The 21,459-nt window shown below is 47.8% G+C and overlaps 1 protein-coding gene across 1 annotated transcript in view; it reads right to left on the bottom strand.

The window, feature by feature from the left end:
* Window positions 1–254: 254 nt before the first annotated feature.
* SRMS (src-related kinase lacking C-terminal regulatory tyrosine and N-terminal myristylation sites) overlaps window positions 255–21,459 on the bottom strand; it is a 48,624-nt gene continuing 27,419 nt past the window's right edge. Inside the window, exons 5-8 of the mRNA XM_081867849.1 lie at window positions 21,071–21,226; window positions 9,054–9,235; window positions 6,280–6,436; window positions 255–821 (exon numbers count right to left, since the gene is read on the bottom strand). Coding sequence (XP_081723975.1) covers window positions 628–821; window positions 6,280–6,436; window positions 9,054–9,235; window positions 21,071–21,226 — 689 coding nt within the window. The 3' untranslated portion in view covers window positions 255–627. The remainder of the gene's footprint in view (window positions 822–6,279; window positions 6,437–9,053; window positions 9,236–21,070; window positions 21,227–21,459) is intronic.

The following is a 21,459-nucleotide window of genomic DNA, read 5'->3' as shown; positions in this document are numbered from 1 at the left end:
TCCTACTCAAAAGACGAGGCAGTTCAAACAGCGCTCAGCTGAACGGCAGTGAATCGACAGCAGTGGTGACATTTTTGGATGGCTATGTATGGACACAATGGTGTTTGGTTTTTTTTTTACTTTGGGCAACTATTTGCCTACTATCATCTGTAAAATGGGGGCAACAGTGATCTGCCTCACGGCACTGCTAACGAAACAGAGACCTTTCGCTCTGCATTTAACAGGCTGCACCCAAAGGACAACAACACCTCCTGTTTCTTGGCACACATTTATTGAGTAATGAAAGTCAACTGGCACACATGGCAAGGAATCCAATCTTAGTCCGCGGTTTGCATGGGAAGGGTGCTGAAACGACTTCGCAATGGCGTCTCGGCTGTGCAGGATCTATAGTGAATTATCTTCAGGCAGGTGCGGGCAGCAAACCCCAAAGGGGCTGCCATCCCTAGCCATAATCAGGGTATCTCGCGATGTAGCTCCACGAAAACAAAGCCTTCACATAATCCCAAGCTTCTTCCCGCAACAAAGCTGACTTGAACTGGCTTTTTCTAGCAGTTCTGCCAATCCTGTAGGGGATATAGGATCTGCTGTCCATTTCTAAATGCCGTGGGTGGCAATTTCCCCCCTCCTTCAAGAGAACGGGTAGTGGCCCCATTTGTAGATGCAGAAGAGCATCTCTCTCAGGTTGTGGAAAGGCGGCCGGTCCTCTGGGTGGCTCTTCCAACACTCCAGCATGACTCCATAAACCTCAGCGGGGCAGCTGTTGGGACGGGGGAGGCGGTAGCCCCGGGTAATCTGCTGGATAGTTTCTTGGTTGGTCATCCCTGGAAGCAATAACATATACAGTCATACCTCGGCTTACAGATGCTTCAAGTTGCGTTTTTTCGGGTTACGGACGCGCCAAAACCTGGAAGTACCGGAACGGGTTACAGTACTGTGATGTTAACATATGAGAGTGCTGGAGGTGAAATAGTTAAACAGGTTACCCAATCAGAACCCGGGGGTGGAGTCAGAGGGACTATAAAACCAGCTCTGGGAGGGGTGAAGGGTGGAGTTGGGTGGTTGGTTGGAGTGGGAGTGAATTGGGATAGAGTCTGTGGGGAGGTTGAGTTAGGGTAGCGAAATAAGCTGAGTCAGGAACAGTTAGGAGTGAGGAAAACGAGTAAATATCTGAGAGGTGGTTTAGTGAGTGAGAGCAGGTAGCGGAAGTTATAGGTCTGGATAGGCACCCCATGATTGTAATGGACCGATACTGTTTATGAAACAACACACTTGTTAAACTGCAAGAAATAAACAGAAGTTTATGTTCCAATTTAACCCTGACTGGACTCAGTATTGTACAGTGGTGCCCTGCAAGACGAACGCCTTGCAAGACGGAAAACCCGCTAGACAAAAGGGTTTTCCGTTTTGGAGGCGCTTCGCTAAACGAATTTCTCTATGGGGTTGCTTCGCAAGACGAAAAAATCTTGCGGGTTTTTTCGCTTTTTTCGCCCTTTTCCTAAGCCGCTAAGCCGCTTAACAGCTGATCTGCTGATAAGCCGCTTCTCAGCTGATCGCTAAAAGCCGCTAGACCGCTAATAGCGCTAATCCGCTAAGCTGTCAATGGGCTTGCTTCGCAAGACGAAAAAACCGCTAGACGAAGAAAATCGCAGAATGGATTCTTTTCGTCTTGCGAGGCACCACTGTACCAGGTAGGGCCTGGCTGGTGGCAGCGAGAAATAAAGTGGTGGCACAGGGATCAATAGAGGGTGAAACCTCCGGGGAACCTGTGTGATCGCCACAGTTACGTCTGGGTTTTGGTGGTTGCGCATGCGCATAAGCGCTAAATTGCGCTTTGCGCATAAGCACCGAATCGCAACCTGCACGTGCGCAGACGCAGCGCTGCGGGTTGTGGACGCTGCGGGTTGCGAACGTGCCTCCCACACGGATCACGTTTGCAACCCGAGCATCCACTGTATCCAGGTATTAGATAGATATTATTTATTACATTAATATATACATAAAAAGGTAAAGGTAAAGGACCCCTGGATGGTTAAGTCCAGTCAAAGGCAACTATGGGGTTGCAGCGCTCATCTCGCTTTCAGGCCAAGGGAGCCGGTGTTTGTGCACAGACAGCTTTCCAGGTCATGTGGCCAGTGCTTCTGGCGCAATGGGACACCATTACAGAAACCAGAGCACACGGAAACACTGTTTACCTTCCTGCCACACAATACCTATTTATCTACTTGCACTGGCATGCTTTCAAACTGCTAGGTTGGCAGGAGCTGGGGCAGAACAACAGGCGCTCACTCCGTTGCGGAGATTCGAACCGCCGACCTTCCGATCAGCAAGCCCAAGAGGCTCAGTGGTTTAGACCACAGTGGCATCCGCAATATATACATTAAACACAGGCTTTGCCACAAGTAAGACCGCCGCGTTCCTCTTCATTTCTGCTCTATGCCTGCCCAGAAACCTGGGGCGTTTTGTTGAAGGCAAGAGTCAGGCATGGATAGCTCAGTTGGTTAGAGCGTGGTGCGAAGGTTGTGGGTTCGGGCCCTGTATGGGACAGCTGCAGATTCCTGCATTACAGGGGATTGGATTGGATGATCTCCAGGGTCCCTTCCAACTCTACGAGTCTTTGATATTAGTCTATGGTAGCCTTGCATCCAAGGACCAAATGCAGCCAGACCCCTCAGCAACTCTGCTTCTCACCTTGGGTCCTTGAACTCTGATAACCCCTCTTGCTGGATGGAGGACAGAGGCTGTGTGTGTGTGTGTGTGTGTAGACCCTATTGGCTTACTGAGCAAATGTAAAAATTTGCTCCGCCCTCTTGTTGCTGCCCCACCCACTTTTGACTCTTGCCACGCCTCCAAGGGTGAAGTTGCATAGAAGCAAATGCAAAAGCCCTTAGGCCAGTGATGGCCAAACTTGGCCCTCCAGCTGTTTCGGGACTACAATTCCCATCATCCCTGACCACTGGTCCTGTTAGCTAGGGATGATGGGAGTTGTAGTCCCAAAACAGCTGGAGGGCCAAGTTTGGCCATAACTGCCTTAGGCTGAAAGTGTTTGCCCAACCTGGTTTAAGATACAGATAGGTAGCCATGTTGGTCTGCCATAGTCAAGACAAAATAAAAAAATTCCTTCCAGTAGCACCTTAAAGACCAACTAAGTTAGTTCTTGGTATGAGCTTTCGTGTGCATGCACATTTCTTCAGATACACTGAAACAGAAGTCACCAGACCCTTCTATATAGTGAGAAGGTGGGGAGGGGTATTACTCAGAAGGGTGGTGGGAATGGGTGATAGGCAGATAGCTGTGATGAGCCTGTTGACGACTCTTAACGACTGCAATAGGTCTTACAGGAAAAAGCAAGGGGTGAGAAGGTGAAAAATGGCTTTGTCATGTATAATGAGATAAGAATCCAATGTCTTTGTTCAGACCAGGTCTCTCCATGGTTTTAAGTTTGGTGATAAGTTGCAATTCAGCAGCTTCTCTTTCCAGTCTATTTCTGAAATTCCTTTGTAATAGAACAGCTACTTTGAGATCTTGTATAGAATGTCCTGGGAGACTGAAGTGTTCTCCTACTGGTTTCTCTGTCTTGTGATTCCTGATGTCGGATTTATGTCCGTTTATCCTTTGGCGTAAGGTTTGGCCTGTTTGTCCAATATAGAGAGCTGAAGGACACTGTTGGCATTTGATTGAACAAAGACATTGGATTCTTATCTCATTATACATGACAAAGCCATTTTTCACCTTCTCACCCCTTGCTTTTTCCTGTAAGACCTATTGCAGTCGTTAAGAGTCGTCAACAGGCTCATCACAGCTATCTGCCTATCACCCATTCCCACCACCCTTCTGAGTAATACCCCTCCCCACCTTCTCACTATATAAGCCACGTGTCCGAAATAGTACAGGACTCTCCCAAATTGACCTAAAATATTTCTCCGCAAGGAGGAAGGAAATGGGAAAGCCTCTCCATTGTCTTTTGCTTACCTGTCTTAAGGGCAGATTTGTGTATGAATAGGGTGAGCCTGTGACCTGGGTTCAGGAATTAAAGTATTTACCATCCCAAAAGAATGGCCAGGCTACCCAGGTAAAGCAACCAGTGACCATTATCAGGTATCCTGGCAGACAGGATTTCTGCTGTAGACCTCCTCCTTCTGTGATGTATGTATGATGTTTAGGCGGGTGGTCTTGGGCTACAGGGTGGGCAATTTCAAAAGTCTATATAAGGGCTTGCGTACCATTGTTCAGGGTTCTCCTCTGTATGGGCTCTTGCATACCACACAAGGCATGGGTAGGCAAACTAAGGTCCGGGGGCCGGATCCAACCCAATTGCCTTCTCAATCTGGCCTGCGGATGATCCGGGAATCAGCGTGTTTTTACCTGACTAGAATGTGTGTTTTTATTTAAAATGCATCTCTGGGTTATTTGTGGGGCATAGGAATTTGTTCCTTCCCCCCCCCTTTTCAAAATATAGTCCGGCCCCCACAAGCTCTGAGGGACAGTGGACCGGTCCCCTGCTGAAAAAGTTTGCTTACCCCTTCCATAAGGGAAAAGGAGCAGTTTCCTCCCCTATAACATTTCCAAGGCCTGCACACCTCTGATTTCTAATGACTTAAAACTGAGTTCCCACCTTAGCGTGAAATGCCATTTTACACATGTTCAGGCTGCAAGCCTAAAAATTGCTTATCATCCAGTATTTGCTGCTGAACGTCGTGGAACTTGACCTCTGAGCAAACTTGTGTACGATTGTGCTGTTCCAACTGTATTTCCGCTTTGCTCAGCAAGCAAAGGGTATGTTCACATTCCTGCTTCCTCTACATCCAGGTCACTCTCACAACTATAGTTTTTAGAGTCACAGTCACACAACATTAGCCACAATCCATATCACTCCGGTTAGTTTCTTGGCAAATCCTCCTGTCGCATGTGTTTCTTTCCTTTCCGAACCAGCTTCAATCTGGCCAGAAACCTCCATGCGGAGGAAGCAGTACAGTGGTACCTCGGGTTATATACGCTTCAGGTTACAGACGACTCAGGTTACAGCCTCCGCTAACCCAGAAATAGTTCTTCAGGTTAAGAACTTTGCTTCAGGATGAGAACAGAAATCGTGTTCCGGCGGCACGGCGGCAGCGGGAGGCCCCATTAGCTAAAGTGGTGCTTCAGGTTAAGAACAGTTTCAGGTTAGGAATGGACCTCCGGAACGAATTAAGTACGTAACCAGAGGTACCACTGTAATGTGAACGTTTGAGACAGCCAACGCACATGTGCAGATGAACACGCATGCACAGCCGACACAGTGAGAGCCAGTGTGGTGTAGTGGTTAAGAGTGGTAGACTCGTAATCTGGGGAACCGGGTTCGCGTCTCCGCTCCTCCACATGCAGCTGCTGGGTGACCCTGGGCCAGTCACACTTCTCTGAAGTCTCTCAGCCTCACTCACCTCACAGAGTGTTTGTTGTGGGGGAGGAAGGGAAAGGAGAATGTTAGCCGCTTTGAGACTCCTTCAGGTAGTGATAAAGCGGGATATCAAATCCAAACTCCAATCTCTTTATGAATAGGAGTTTCTGGAGGATGGGGCTGAAGGGACACGGAAACCAAAAAGATCACATATGTTGGGTGAAGACATCCCTGCTCCTTTTCTGATGTGAACAACACCGTGCAAATGTGGTTTGAAATGCAACTGTGTGTGGGGGCCTTGCTCGGTGCTGACCTTTAAAGCCCAAATGGCCTCAGCCCTGTATACCTGAAGGGGCGTCTCCACACGCATCATTCAGCCTGGACACTGAGGTCCAGCTCCGAGGGCCTTCTGGCGGTTCCCTCCTTGCGAGAAGTGAGGGTGCAGGGAACCAGGAAGCCGCCCAGAGTGGCTGGGGAGGCCCAGCCAGATGGGCGGGGTATAAATAATAAATTATTATTATTATTATTATTATTATTAATGTTGGATGTTTTATTGTGTTTTTAATATTCTGCTGGGAGCTGCCCTGAGTGGCTGGGGAAACCCAGCCAGATGGGTGGAGTATAAATAAATTATTATTATTATTATTATTATTATTATTATTATTATTATTACTACTACTACTACTACTACTAATTCATTTTAAGCAACTAATCTGAACATACCCTAAGACAGGCTTCCTCAAATTCGGCCCTCCAGATGTTTTTGGCCTACAACTCCCATGATCCCTAGCTAGCAGGACCAGTGGTCAGGTATCATGGGTAGTCTCAGAACATCTGGAGGGCTGAGGTTGTGGAAGCCTAACTAAAATTACAGCAGGGCAATGACTGTTTCTTGAATACTTTACCTTCATATGGGCATTGTCCATACGTAAACACCTCATAGAGAAAAATCCCATAGGACCAAACGTCCGATTTTGGAGAGTAGGTCTGGTAGATAGCTGCTTCTGGCGCCGTCCATTTCACAGGGATCATGGCATTGCCCGTGGTGGAATAAACATCATCCTGGAAGGAAGCCAAGATTGGGTTCTTAACAAGAGCTATCAAAATTATTCACCTGAAAGCTGCTTCTATACCTGAGGGTGTTTCCAGACTTCTGCTATTTTGGGGTGGGATTCAGTCATGTACCAGTGAATTCACAGTCACACAGTTTCAGTCATTTGAGAGGTCGTGCGCAACGAAGCCACTTTCCCCAAACAACAAACTTCTTTGCAATAAGAAAAGCGAAAGAGAAATTCTCTGGAAAGTGTGTGATAGCACTTGCTAGGCTCCATATAGTCTAACCTCCCTGTAAACAAATCTGAATAAATAGACTGATGTTGTCTATCTTGCCTGCAAACTTTGCGCCGAGAAATCAGGACGCATAAGAAGCTGGTTCTCTGGAAGAGACCTCAGAAGCTAAAGCTGTCAAATGATCAAAGGCCTGCTCTAGCAACTACATCTTGTGTCCTTGGCCAATTATTTGATACCCGGGGACAGCTTTAAGCAGAATTTGAGCACGCATTTAAAGGAGCCTCTTCCACCTTCTTCCTTTCATGTTCTGCCACCACAAATTTGTAAGTGCCAAAATGATTTCAGTTCCATGGCTAGAGTAGCTTCTGGGGTGAGGGAAATTGGATTGAGGTTGTGAGTTAGTGTTGGGGAATTAGGACCGCTTCCCCGCAGAAAGCAGGTTCAATCTAATTCTCCATCCTATAGCTGATTTAGCAAAAAAAGAAGACTTAAGGAAATGCCATAATGCATCTCACACATCTCATAATGCATTATGGCTGGACCATAAAGAAGGCTGATCGTCGAAGAATTGATGCTTTTGAATTATGGTGCTGGAGGAGACTCTTGAGAGTCCCATGGACTGCAAGAAGATCAAACCAATCCATTCTGAAGGAAATCAGCCCTGAGTGCTCACTGGAAGGACAGATCCTGAAGCTGAGGCTCCAATACTTTGGCCACCTCATGAGAAGAGAAGACTCCCTGGAAAAGACCCTGATGTTGGGAAAGATGGAGGGCACAAGGAGAAGGGGATGACAGAGGACGAGATGGTTGGACAGTGTTCTCGAAGCTACTAGCATGAGTTTGACCAAACTGTGGGAGGCAATGGAAGACAGGAGTGCCTGGTGTGCTCTGGTCCATGGAGTCTCCTTCTTTGGAGGTCTTTAAGCAGAGGCTTGACAACCATATGTCAGGAGTGCTCTGATGGTGTTTCCTGCTTGGCAGGGGGTTGGACTCGATGGCCCTTGTGGTCTCTTCCAACTCTATGATTCTATGATTCTATGAGTCGGACACGACTAAACGACTAAACAACAACAACAACAACATATCACACATCAGATTTAGGATCTCTCCAGAATGAGTGTGTATGTACGTGTGTGTGTGTGTGTGTGTGTGTGTGTGTATGCATGCAAATTCTGCAACATGCCATTGATGCAATAAAAGTTGTAGATTTATACTGGACTGTCCACACATTTATTACTTATGCTGTGACGTTTCCCCAATGCTACCACATTTTTGCTTTCAGGAAGGGCACACTGGCCCTACACTGCTGTTATAAGAATTAAAGGTCTCAAATATATAAATTAAATGTTCATAAATTTACAAGGCAAACATATACATAAGTATGTAAACCACGTGTCTGAAATAGTACAGGAGAGCAATCCAGAAGCCATTTTGACTCTCCCAAATTGACCTCAGATGTTGAAGGAAATGGGAAAGTCTCTCGATTGTCCTTTGCTTACCTGTCTGAAGGGCATATTTGTGTATGAATAGGGTGAGCCTGTGACCTGGATTCAGGAATTAAAGTATTTACCATCACAAAAGAATGGCCGGGCTGCCCAGGTAGAGCAATCAGTGACCATTGTCAGGTATCCTAGCAGGCAGGATTTCTGTTGGTGACCACCTCCTTCTGTGATGTATGTATGATGTTTTTGGGGGATGGTCTTGGGCTAGAGGGTGGGCAACTTCAAAAGTCTGTATAAGGGCTTGCACACCATTGTTCTGGGTTCCTTCTCCCTCCTGCGTGTGGTGAGTGGGGACCCTGTTGCAACAGTTGAATAAAGATCAGGCTTACTAGCTGCTTTGTGTCTCGATATTCTCTGATTGGCGTCTGTTATCTTCTCCTACCCATAGGGGACCCACTTAAGGACTCTATATGGGCTCTTGGATACTCCATAAGGGAAAAGGAGCAGATTTTGTTTGCATCACTGCAATAAAAATGGGACAATACCTCTTCCTGCCCCCGTGCCTGAACATCTGCAGTATGAAAAGTTTCAAAAAAGCACATTGTGGATTCTTTCCTCTATGCACATGCGAAGCCCTTCAGCAAAAGGAGTTACCGTATTTTTTGCTCTATAAGACTCACTTTTTCCCTCCTAAAAAGTAAGGGGAAATGTGTGTGCGTCTTATGGAGCGAATGCAGGCTGCACAGCTATCCCAGAAGCCAGAACAGCAAGAGGGATTGCTGCTTTCTCCCTCTTGCTGTTCTGGCTTCTGGAATTCAGAATATTGTTTTCCTTGTTTTCCTCCTCCAAAAACTAGGTGCGACTTGTGGTCTGGTGCGTCTTATAGAGCAAAAAATACGGTAGATAGGCAGGAATCAGCCACGTCTCCAAGGCTTCCTTGAACAAACCTTGAGGAGCCTGGCAAGACCAAAGTCTGCGATTTTGCAAGCGAGATCTTCTCCCACCAGAATGTTCCTGGCTGCTAAGTCTCTGTGGACAACGTGTTGTTCTTCCAAGTAGGTCATGCCATCGGCCACTTGGCAAGAGATGCTGAGAAAGTGGTGTGTGGTCAGTTCCTTCCCTGCTGCACCTACAAACAAACAAACAAACAGAAGGAGTGAGTTAACCTCCACTAATTGCCAAAACTGGTTCAAACCTCACTTGCTGTTTTTTATACTTGGTGCAAACAGGAAACAGGTGACATTCTCTTTGCTGTCTTGAAGACCTTGTCTTCAATACATGCATATGAGCATAAGAAGAGTCGTGCTGGATGAGGCCAAAGTCTCATCTAGTTCTGCACCTTGGTTTTTGTTGTGGGTGAACATATCAGACGACACAGCGATTCTTCAAACAGCTCTTGTTTATTCACAGGCCAGAACAGAACTGAACTGAAGGGTTCAGTCAGCCTGCTTATATAGAGCTCCCGTACAACGTAACTGTAACAATTTTCTAAAACTATCCAATCACTGAATGTCACTTTCAATCCCTTATTTGCATAACTATCTACAGTATCCCCCTGCTGGCCCAGGGTGAGAACTTCAGTACATAACAGTTTTTTTTGTTCTTTTAAATAAATTTATTCATATTATATTATTGCAATCTGTTGCCAAAAGGCATGTGGAGGGGAGAAGGGGTAATAAAATAATTCTATAGTGCCATGCAGTGCTTTAAAAAAAATGTTTAGGGGTACTCCCACTTTGATTCAAGAAAATCACCATTTTATAGTTCAAATAAATAAATACAGTAAATGGGAAAATAAATACGGTAAATGGACAAAAGTACAAAGATTCACAAAATGTTTAGGGGTATGCATACTCCTGTGTCCCCCCAGAAAAAAAAAATACTGGTGCCAAGAATAAATTTTAAAGGAAAAATATATTTACATTGTCATTCCAGAAATGTAAGAATAAGGCCCATTCCTCAATAAATTTGTTTTCTTGATTTTTATGTAATGTGTTTTTCTTATATGTAAGTTTTATCATTAAGATAGTGTTATGTACTGAGTTGAATAGGATCCAAACTGCAGCAGTCTGATTGGTCCTAGAACAATAGGCTCCAAAAGGCAGCAGTCTGATTGGTCCTAGAACAATAGGATTCAGAATGCAGCAGTCTGATTGGTCCTAGAACAATGCAGCAGTATGATTGGTTAGCAGGAACCACCCAATCATGCTCCAGATAGAAGTGAATCCACAACCTGATTGGCCTACAGTAGAATCCTGGAATTAGCCAATCATGTGCAGCCCATTGTGTAAATAATGTATATAAAGCAGATACTTTGAGGGGACATTCATTCATTCCTCCTCACCACTATGAGCTGAATAAAGAGCATGAAATCACTTTGCGACTCTGAGTATATTTCACTGGCGACGAGGATGGGATCCCGCTGAGCTGACTGCCACACACAGCACCGCAGCACCGCCACCTGCCGCACCGCTGCCTCGCACCGTGTATCCAGGCTTCAGCTCCGGGACACAAGGAACTCAGAATGGCAACTGACAGCAGCTTCTCGCCATTCAACCCAGCATCTGGAGACTGGGAAGCGTACGCCTCCCGTTTCACCTTCCTCCTAGAAGCCAAAGGGGTCACCGATGAAGAAGACGCCAAGAAGAGGGCAATATTCTTCAGCGTCTGCGGAGAGGAGACATTTGAAATCGCCCGGGCTCTCCTTGCGCCTGAAGACGTCGCTACTGTTCCATACAAAACAATAATGGAACAGCTGAAGGGGCACTTTTCGCCACAGCCCTCAGTGGTGGCTCGTCGAAATGCCTTCTACGCAAAGCGGCAAGCCCCTGGGGAAACCATAACTGGGTTTGTGACCTCTCTCCGCCAAGCTGCCCGGTTCTGCAACTTCTCAGAGCTGGAGAACATGCTTCGTGACCGCCTCGTCGGTGGCCTGAAGGATGAGAAGCTGCAACGACGCCTCTACGCTAAGAAGAACCTAACGTTCCAGGTCGCTCTGGAGGAGGCCCTGGCAACAGAAGCTGCTGAGAGGTCGACGCAAGAGGCACGGCTGAGCCAGCCGTCCCAACCGAGGGTCCACCACGAAGACCTCACCAACGACTCGGGATCCGACAGGGAGGAGGTGCACCGAGTACAGCAGCGCACTCAAGCAGCCCACATACCACAGCTGCCTCGACGAGAAGGAGGGAACTGCGCAAGCTGTGGAGAAAGTCACGAGAGGAGGACCTGCCGTTTCCGCAACGCAGAGTGCAGGCAGTGCAGAAAATTGGGACACATCGCCCGGGTGTGTCGGGCTCGGCCCACCCGAAGCCAGGCATCAGATGACCAATCCAAGAGCCCCAGGTCCCGGGGCCCAACGCACCAAGGCAACTCGACGGAGCTCACAGACTTCCAGGTATACCAGTTGCCCCACCCCAACGTAGAGAAAATTTATGTAGAGGTACAGATAGAGGGGGCCCCATGCCGCATGGAGCTTGACACGGGTTCAACTCTATCCATAATCTCGGCAAGGACCTTAAGGAAACTGTGTCCTACTGGGGGTCCCAAACTCAGGCCGGCCCCATTCACCCTCCGGGACTTCCAGAAACGTAAGGTCCCCACAATGGGGGTGGGGACCTTCAGGGTGCAATACCGAGGGCGGACGCGGCAACTGGACTTGCTTGTGGTCAAGGGCCCCTACATTAGCTTACTGGGGTTGGCATGGTTTGGACCACTGGGACTAGCCATCACCGGGGTGAACCACATGAGCTTACAAGTGGACGTGGACGCCATATGCAAGGAGTTTCCGGGGGTTTTCGATGGGAAATTGGGACAGTATACGGGCCCCCCCATTGCTCTACAGCTTGACCCCGCAGTACGACCGGTCAGGCTCAAGGCCCGCCGGGTCCCATTCGCCCTGAAACCCCGTATAGATGAGGAATTGGACCGACTCGTGGAGCAAGGAGTGCTGGAGCCGGTGCCTAATGCCCCCTGGGAAACCCCAATCGTCACACCCGTCAAGCCTAATGGTTCGGTCCGCATCTGCGCAGACTACAAATGTACCATAAACAAGGCCCTCATGGCCCATGCATACCCAGTGCCAGTGGTCAGCCATGTCCTTGCCACCCTGGCTGGGTCGAAAATTTTTGGCAAGCTGGACTTGGCTCAAGCATATCAACAGCTGCCAGTAGATGAGGCCACAGCAGAGGCACAGACGATTGTGACGCACAGAGGAGCGTTCAGGGTAAAGCGGCTGCAATTCGGGGTCAGCGTGGCACCAGGCATATTCCAGAATCTAATGGACTCTCTCCTTAAAGGGATTCCTGGTGTCACCCCCTTCTTTGATGATGTGTTGATTGCCGGGCCCACACCAGAGGAGTTTGAGGACCGCCTCCGCACTGTTCTGCACCGTTTCCAGATGGCGGGTCTCAAGGTGAAGCGGGAAAAATGTCTACTAGGAGTGCCTCAAGTGGACTTTCTGGGATTTATGGTGGATGCAGAAGGGGTTCACCCGACTGGGGACAAGGTACGGGCCATTTGTGATGCCCCAGCGCCCAAGAACAAGACTGAACTTCAGGCCTTCTTGGGATTATTGAACTTTTACCATTCCTTCCTTCCCCACAAGGCGGCGGTAGCGGAGCCCCTACACAGACTCCTGGACAAGCGGGCCCCTTGGGTGTGGGGCCAGCGCCAGGAGGCCGCATTCCAGGCAGTCAAGGACTTGCTTGTCTCAAACTCGGTCTTGGCACACTTCGACGAGAGGCTGCCGGTGGTGCTAGCATGCGACGCCTCGCCCTATGGCATCGGCGCTGTCCTGGGACACCAACTCCCGGATGGAAGAGAGGTACCGGTAGCATACTTTTCCCAGACACTCAACGAAACCGAGCGGAACTACTCGCAAATCGACAAGGAGGGTCTGGCAATCGTGAAGGGAGTAAAAAAATTCCATGATTTCTTGTACGGGCGGCCCTTCACCGTGGTGACTGACCACAAGCCGTTGCTTGGCTTGTTTGCCCCCGAAAAGCAGACCCCCCAAGTGCTGTCTCCTCGCGTCCTCAGGTGGTCAATTTTCCTTGCCAGCTACCAGTATGCACTGATTCACCGCCCTGGAAAGGCGATGGGCCATGCAGACGCCCTCAGCAGGCTACCACTACCGGAAACAGGCCCCGACCCAGCACCTGCACAAGAGGTTATGAGCCTGGAGCTGCTTCCTGACCGCCCCATTCAGGCACAAGAAGTTGCACACCATTCCAAGAAAGATAGGGTCATCTCCCGGGTCCTGGACTGGGTGTGGAGGGGATGGCCCAGCCGCAGCCCCGGGCCAGAATTCGCCGGCTACACAACCCGCAAACATGAACTGTCAGCCCACAAGGGGTGCCTGTTATGGGGAAGCAGGGTCGTTGTTCCCCAGCCCCTCCGCAAAAGGGTCCTCACAGCCCTACACGAGACACACCCAGGGGTAGTAAGAATGAAGGCCCTTGCCAGGAGTTATGTGTGGTGGCCGGGGATCGACGGAGAGATAGAGGCCTGGGTCAAACACTGCCAGGCCTGCCAGGAATCCCGCCCAGATCCCCCAAGGGCCCCAGTCCAGTCCTGGGAGTCCGCCCGAGCACCATGGTCACGCCTGCATGTGGACTTCGCTGGCCCCTTTCAGGGGAAAACATTCTTCATAGTGGTGGACTCCTACACCAAATGGCTGGAAGTCGCACTGGTACCGTCCACTTCTACGTCCGCAGCCATCCGGGTACTACGCAGGCTGTTTGCAACCCACGGGCTCCCTGACACTCTCGTCTCAGACAACGGGACTGCATTTACATCAGGAGAATTTCAAACCTTCACAGTGCAGAACGCCATCCGCCACATCCGTTCGGCGCCATTCCACCCTGCCACCAATGGCCAAGCAGAACGCATGGTGCGGACCACCAAGGACACCCTTCGCCGCATGACGCAAGGGGATTGGGAGTACCGCCTTGCCACATTCCTTCTAGCACAGCACAGCACCCCCAGCTCAACGACTGGCCGGAGCCCCGCTGAACTACTAATGGGTCGGCGCCTTGCAATCAGATTGGACCGCCTTCACCCCGATAGAGCTCAGGATGAGGTAGTGGTGGGGGAAGGCAGGAACCCCCGGACCTTCGAGGCCCAGGACCCAGTGTACGCAAAGAATTTTGGGGCAGGCCCTGCATGGGTACCTGCCACAGTCACCAGGGTCACGGGCCCCGTGTCGTACGAGGTGCTAACAGATGGGGGGCAATGCTGGCGCCGCCACTGCGACCAGATACGGCGACGATTCCCGGGAGAAAACCAGGAGGAGGAGGACAGGTCAGAGGAGTCCCAAGGGAACAGTGGGGCAGTGAGGCCCATAGAGCAGCAGGGGCAAGCAGGAGAGGCAGAATCAGTAAATACAGAGAGGACCCGCGAGGCCGAAAGGACACCGGAACCAGAACCACGACTGAGCGAGCCGGTTGCGCCAGACCAAACAGCCCCATCCCTGGAACACGAGCCAGAACCTGAACCCCGGACCAGGGAACACCCCAGGCCGCAACGCACACGTAGGCCACCGGCGTACCTTGAGGACTATGAATGCGACCTTCCGGGCAGGACTGGAACTTAGAGGGGAGGGGTGTTATGTACTGAGTTGAATAGGATCCAAACTGCAGCAGTCTGATTGGTCCTAGAACAATAGGCTCCAAAAGGCAGCAGTCTGATTGGTCCTAGAACAATAGGATTCAGAATGCAGCAGTCTGATTGGTCCTAGAACAATGCAGCAGTATGATTGGTTAGCAGGAACCACCCAATCATGCTCCAGATAGAAGTGAATCCACAACCTGATTGGCCTACAGTAGAATCCTGGAATTAGCCAATCATGTGCAGCCCATTGTGTAAATAATGTATATAAAGCAGATACTTTGAGGGGACATTCATTCATTCCTCCTCACCACTATGAGCTGAATAAAGAGCATGAAATCACTTTGCGACTCTGAGTATATTTCAGATAGTTTGCCAGGTTTTCCATAACCAATGAGTTATGGGTTATTGTTTTCCATTTTTGTGCAATGCACTGTTTTGCTGTTGTTAGCCCCATAGCAATGAGTTGTAAATCATTATTAATGACTTCAGAATGATGAAAAAGAGAGTTATTTTAGGGTTTCTTGGGAGATCATAACCTGTAAAGGTAAAGGTACCCCTGACTGTTAGATCCAGTCGCAGACGACTCTGGGGTTGCGGTGCTCATCTTGCTTTACTGGCCAAGGGAGCCGGTGTACAGCATGACTAAGCCGCTTCTGGCGAACCAGAGCAGCGCACAGAAACGCCGTTTACCTTCCCGCCAGAGCGGTACCTATTTATCTACTTGCACTTTGACGTGCTTTCGAACTGCTAGGTTAGCAGGAGCAGGGACTGAGCAACGGGAGCTCACCCCGTCGTGGGGATTCGAACTGCCGACCTTCTGATCAGCAAGTCCTAGGCTCTGTGGTTTAACCCACAGCACCACCTGTGTCCCTCATCATAACCTGTACTTGTGTGCATAATGTTCATAAAATTTTTCATCATGTTTTCAGTGGCCCATGAGATGCCTATGGGAAGCCTGCAAACAGGACCTGAGCGTAACAACCCTCCCTCTGCTAATGATCTCATGCGAGTGTCATTCAGAGACACCTTGCCTCTACCTTGCAACCTTGCCTGACAGTAAGGGGAGAACCCTGGTTGGTAGGCACCCACTGGGAGCCCCTTCCTCCAAAAATTCATCTAATCTGCTTTGAAGCCCCTCTATTATTATTTTTTTATAAAGATATTTATTAAGTTTTCCAGCATAAGAAAAAATTACAAAAATAGGAAAAAAGAAAACAAAAGAATACACAAAATACAAAATAGAAATAACAAAGAAAAATAAAAAAAGTTAAAAACTAAATCCCTCTTTCTATATTCTTAGCATTCATTTGCTTATTTTCTTGACTTCCTCACACCTCCCTTTTTTGTATTCTATTTAATAATTGGTTCAGCAGATCCATACCCTCTTAATTTATCCTTAATTTCTTATCTTCACATATTATAAACTTCAATTTTTCATCTAAAATCAATCCATTTTTACATATTCCTTTGCCTTATTGCTAAAACCTCTTCATTTCATTTCAACATCATTAACATTCAGTAATACACATTGTGTGTATCTGAAGAAGTGTGCATGCACACGAAAGCTCATACCTAGAACTAACTTAGTTGGTCTTTAAGGTGCTACTGGAAGGAATTTTTTTATTTTGTTTTGACTATGGCAGACCAACATGGCTACCTATCTGTAATTCAAAAAATTTATAGTGTTTCTGTAGATAGTCTTTAAATTTCTTCCAATCTTCTTCCACCGACTCCTCTCCCTGGTCTCGGATTCTGCCAGTCATTTCCGCCAATTCCATATAGTCTGCTTTGAAGCCTCTCTAGACTTCGGGGAGCTTGAGCTCTGATGCTTTGGAGAATCAAATACATTCTCGATAGAGTCAATTTTCTTAAAAGAATATTCTCGGGTTTCGGCAGGTGCACAATTAAACAAGGAGTTGACATCCTGATTTGTGGCTTAGTCACTGCTCTGCCTCAGGCCTTTGTCTTACCATGTTGACATATTTCAGGACATCCTGAAAGCTTTTTTTTTTAATAATAATAAAAAAAACAAATACACAAAGAAACTGTGATCTTTCAATTGTCTATTCTGCCTATGAAATCCCATTAACGTCTGGGAAAATGTCCGGACGTATGGGAGCCCTAAAGGGTATTAGGCATAGATGAAATTCTCATTCCAGGTTGTGTAAAAAAACCACACCCTGCAATTTCTCAGGGTACTGGCTTCTTTGCTATTGAGACGAGTGGAGAAGGCCTTGATGCTGGCACCCTCAGAGGTCTGGTGTGCAGTGGTTTGTGATTGAGACTTCTCTGCGGTGGCGCCCGAACTGTGGAACTCCTTCCCCATTAAGGTCTATCTGGGCTGAGTCTTTGCAGCTTATTTATTGATTTAATTTGTGAGTTGCTTTATCTTGCCCAGGGCAACCCAATGCAACTTACAACCAACCAACCAGACAGACAGACAATAACTCCCTATATGGATACATTAAAGGCAAGAGAAATAAAGAAATACATTAAAAAACATCCCACTCCTAAAAGGCCCCAGATTAAAGTGCTAATTTGCAGTTCTCCTCCCTGTGAATGGTGTTATCAAAATGCATCATTTTTTTGCTTCCATTGTGGTTGTTTTGTGGTTTGTTGATTACTCATTATTTTGCAATTTCAATTTCAGTTTACATAACCTGACTTTAGGGCGAAGGGCAGGTAAGAAATAACCAGGAACAAAAAAAAAAAAAAAAAAAGACAATTGCATGGACTCCACACAGCCTTGAATTCTCCTGTCCCACTTGTTTGCCATAAAAAAGTTTTCTGCCCCACATGAATTTTTTTTGCAGTTGCAAGCCGATGATCAGACTGTCAGCAGTCTGGCACTAGGTTGAACCCAACTAAGCTTTTATTTGGATTAGACAAATTGAAATTAATGGACCTAAATAGTCACACTTATTAATTTCAGTGGGTTTACTCTGAGTCAGACTAACATTGGCTAAAACCCCGCTGCGTGTAAAGCAGGGGTCAGCAAATGTTTTCAGCAGGGGGCCAATCCACCGTCCCTCAGACCTTGTGGGGGGCCGGACTAGATTTTGGTGAAAAAAATGAACGAATTCCTATGCCCCACAAATAACCCAGAGATGCATTTTAAATAAAAGCACACATTCTACTCATGTAAAAATACCAGGCAGGCCCCACAAATAACCCAGAGATGCATTTTAAATAAAAGGGCACATGTAAAAACACACCGATTCCTGGACCGTCCATGGGCTGGATTTAGAAGGCGATTGGGCTGGATCCGGCCCCTGGGCCTTAGTTTGCCTGCCCATGGTGTAAAGTCTCATCCCCACTTCCACTTGCTCCCCTGTTCCCCGGAGAAACCCGCTCTTTACCGCTGAATCGGATTTTCTGCGGATCGGGTGCTTCATTAGAAAACAACAGTGAAATAAGAAGCCAATGCAATTTTAATCCCCAACCTCCGGGTGACATCAGGGTGCAATAAGGAAGTTCGTTATTAGACAAAGCTAGTGTTGGGGAGTCGTTTAGCCAAGAAGAGCGACTGCTCTCCCTCATCAGTGGGGCTCCTAGACCTGTTCTCCTTGGGAGTTGTCCCTCCTTGGGTAACAAAGAAGAACTGAGAAGGAGGTCAAGTCATTCACCGCAGATTGTCTTTCGCGAACGAACGCCCTACTTTGCAAGCTGTTCAACCGGCTTCCTGGGCCAAACCTTTCTCAGCTGGGAGGAAAAGGCGAGAGAGAATATTTGCACCACAGGGGTGTTCTTTTGTTGTGGTTGCCACCTGGGTGCTGAGAGGGGAGGTGCCCTTTCACGAGATCTGTACAGACAAATTGAAACATCCTGGTTGCCCAGGAGGGAGGAGATTTTGGGGGTGTTGTGCTCGTCCTAAGCATCAATTTTCTCTAGCGAACCCGTGAGTTATAAACGTTGCGCAACAAAGCGCTGGGAGCTGGAACTGGGTGCTTTTGAAAGGTGATGCATTGTGGGCCAGGAGAGAAAATAAAGGCCTGCGCATGTAATGCTTATACACACATGCACATAGACATTCCAGAGAGCCAAATAGGCTTCCTCATTGCTCGAACATTTGTTGCAATGTGCAATCCTTCTACTTAGACGTAGGTGGCAGCTAAAATGATTTCTCAAGGTGTGCTCACTTCACAACGCACCCATTGATTGATGTGGAACGTGGTGTGATAGGAATTTTGAGGTCTTAGATACACGTTAAATGTTCACAAGTGTACCAACCAAGCACATACATAGATCAGCACAGGAAGACCGACCTGAAACCATTTTTGATTCCCAAAGGGACCAAATGTTTTGTCTGCAAGGTCAAAGGAAAATGGAAAAGCCTCCCCATTGTCTTTTCCTTCACAAATCCTGTCTTAAGGGCACATTTAAGATATGAATAGGGTGTGAGCCTGTGACCTGGCTCAGGAACTAAGTATTTATCATTACAAAAGACTGGCCAGGCTCCCCAATCAAGTGACCATTAAACAGGTAACCTGGCAGACAGGAGGTAAACAAAGCACTCAGATTTCTGCTGTTGACCGCCTTTTCAGTGATGTAGGTATGATGTATCTGGGGTGGTGGTCTTGAGCTACACCCCTTCTGTGATGTATGTATGATGTTTCTGGGGGTGGTCTTGAGCTCCAGGGCAGGGAATTTTAAATGTCTATATAAGGCCTTGCGCGCCGTTGTTCTGGGTTCCTTCTCCCTCCTGCATGTGGTGAGTGAGGACCCTGTTGCAACAGATCAATAAAAATCAGGCTTAGTAGCTGCTTTGCTTCTCAATATTCTCTGCTTGGCCTCTGTTATTTTCTCCTACCAATAGGGAACCTATGTAAGGACTCTATGTGGGCTCTTGGAAAGCCCATAAGGGAAAAAAGGGCAGATTTTTGTTTACAACAGTGGTGTGGGTTGTTGAAGCACTGTGACTTGCAATGGTGCGCATATCTGTTTTGCACCCACAAAATTCTCTTCAGAGCTACTTTTATTTTAGGGATAGACTTCAGGGTCCTGATGCACACATCTTTTAAAGTATCTATTAGACAGGCTTTGCTTTAAGCATGATTTGGGGAGGGGCGCATGTGTTGTGGGTGGGGCCTAACTGGTCAGCTATGAGCATGTTTGGGCTCTTTTTTTCGCCTTGTCAAAATGTGGCTCAGAGGATGAGGGCTGTGTGGCCCAACGAAGTCACAAATAAGTCATCTGGCAGGGACAGGCGAAGGCATGCTGAGTGCCTAAGCTAAGTCAGGTTTCAGAGGCCCCACAGCGTGACCAAAATGCGAATGATTCTAACAGAAAGGACAATGAAAATGGAAATAATAAAGTACATAGGCAAGAATTTGCCTATGAATGCAACTTAAAACTAAGGGCCAGATTTAGCTAACTTGCCTCCAGCAGAAGTCAACATAATGACTCCTGCTATCGCAAAATCCAAAAGATAGAGAGTTTTTGAGCTATTTTAAATGAAATTCGCCAAAATTTACACTTCCAGCGATTTCTGCCTGGATACTGTTTCTGAGGCCCAAATACCAGTTATGTCTGGGGAATTTTAGATGTATGGCAATCCTAAGCACCTCCCATATTTCCCTGTACCTATATCACGCAGCTCTGTTTCCGTTCTGCTGCAGTTCGCCTTTTGCCCAACCACTCTTCATCTTGTTGTTCACTGCAGCAAAACTTGTGTAATTTATGCAACAAATTACGTAACTTCTGCAGGCTATGTAAGCTATGTTGTCGTGCTGTTGTGCCCCGTTTGTTTCAGCGCAAAAGAAACGCGTTGTAAATGGGAAAGATGTAATGGGTTATGTACCATTTGTGGCAGGGACGAGGGTGGCGCTGTAGGTTAAACCACAGAGCCTAGGGCTTGCCGATTAGAAGGTCGGCGTTTCAAATCCCCGCGATGGGGTGAGCTCCCGTTGCTCGGTCCCTGCTCCTGCCAACCTAGCAGTTTGAAAGCACGTCAAAGTGCAAGTAGATAAATAGGTACCACTCCGGCGGGAAAGTAAACGGCGTTTCCGTGCACTGCTCTGGTTCGCCAGAAGCGGCTTAGTCATGCTGACCACATGACCCGGAAGCTGTATGCCGGCTCCCTCGGCCAGTAAAGCGAGATGAGCACCACAACCCCAGAGTCGTGCGGGACTGGACCTAATGGTCAGGGGTCCCTTTACCTTTACCTTACCATTTGTGGCAACAACAAATGCAATATGGTTGTATTTGCTGGATTAATTTTCATTCTGGACATGGGGCGAGGAAGTGAATACCAGGAATTTTAGCTCTCGTTTCCATTTCGTTTGCTGGGATTCTCTGACATCCCAGCACTTTGATAGGGAATCAAGTTCAGGGCAACTGCCGGAGCGATACTCACTGTTGAGGTAGCTATGAAGGTTTCCCTTCCTCATCAACTCGGTGACAATGTAGACAGGTTCTCCTACAGAGCAGATGGCCAGGAGTTTGATGAGCCTTGTGTGTTTCAGACATTTCAAGTTTTGAATCTCTTTGGCAAAATCATCCCTCATGTCAGCTGTGGAAGAAAGACCAAAACGCTGCAGGGATGTAGAGTTTCTCAAGGAAATTCTATGGGTGGGGTCCTCCAGGAAAGTCGCTTACCCCTCACAGAGCTATAATTCCCAGCACCCTTCACAAACTTCAGTTCTTGGGAATCTTTGTGGGGATGTGTGCTTTACACGTATGGTGTGTCCCAGGGCTGGGTTTAGGTTTGATGAGGCCCTAAGCTACTGAAGGTAATGGGGCCCT

Source organism: Podarcis erhardii (genome assembly GCF_964252035.2).
Source record: "Podarcis erhardii genome assembly, chromosome: 6".
Classification (NCBI taxonomy): Eukaryota; Metazoa; Chordata; class Lepidosauria; order Squamata; family Lacertidae; genus Podarcis; species Podarcis erhardii.
This window is presented reverse-complemented; position numbering and strand designations above follow the sequence as displayed.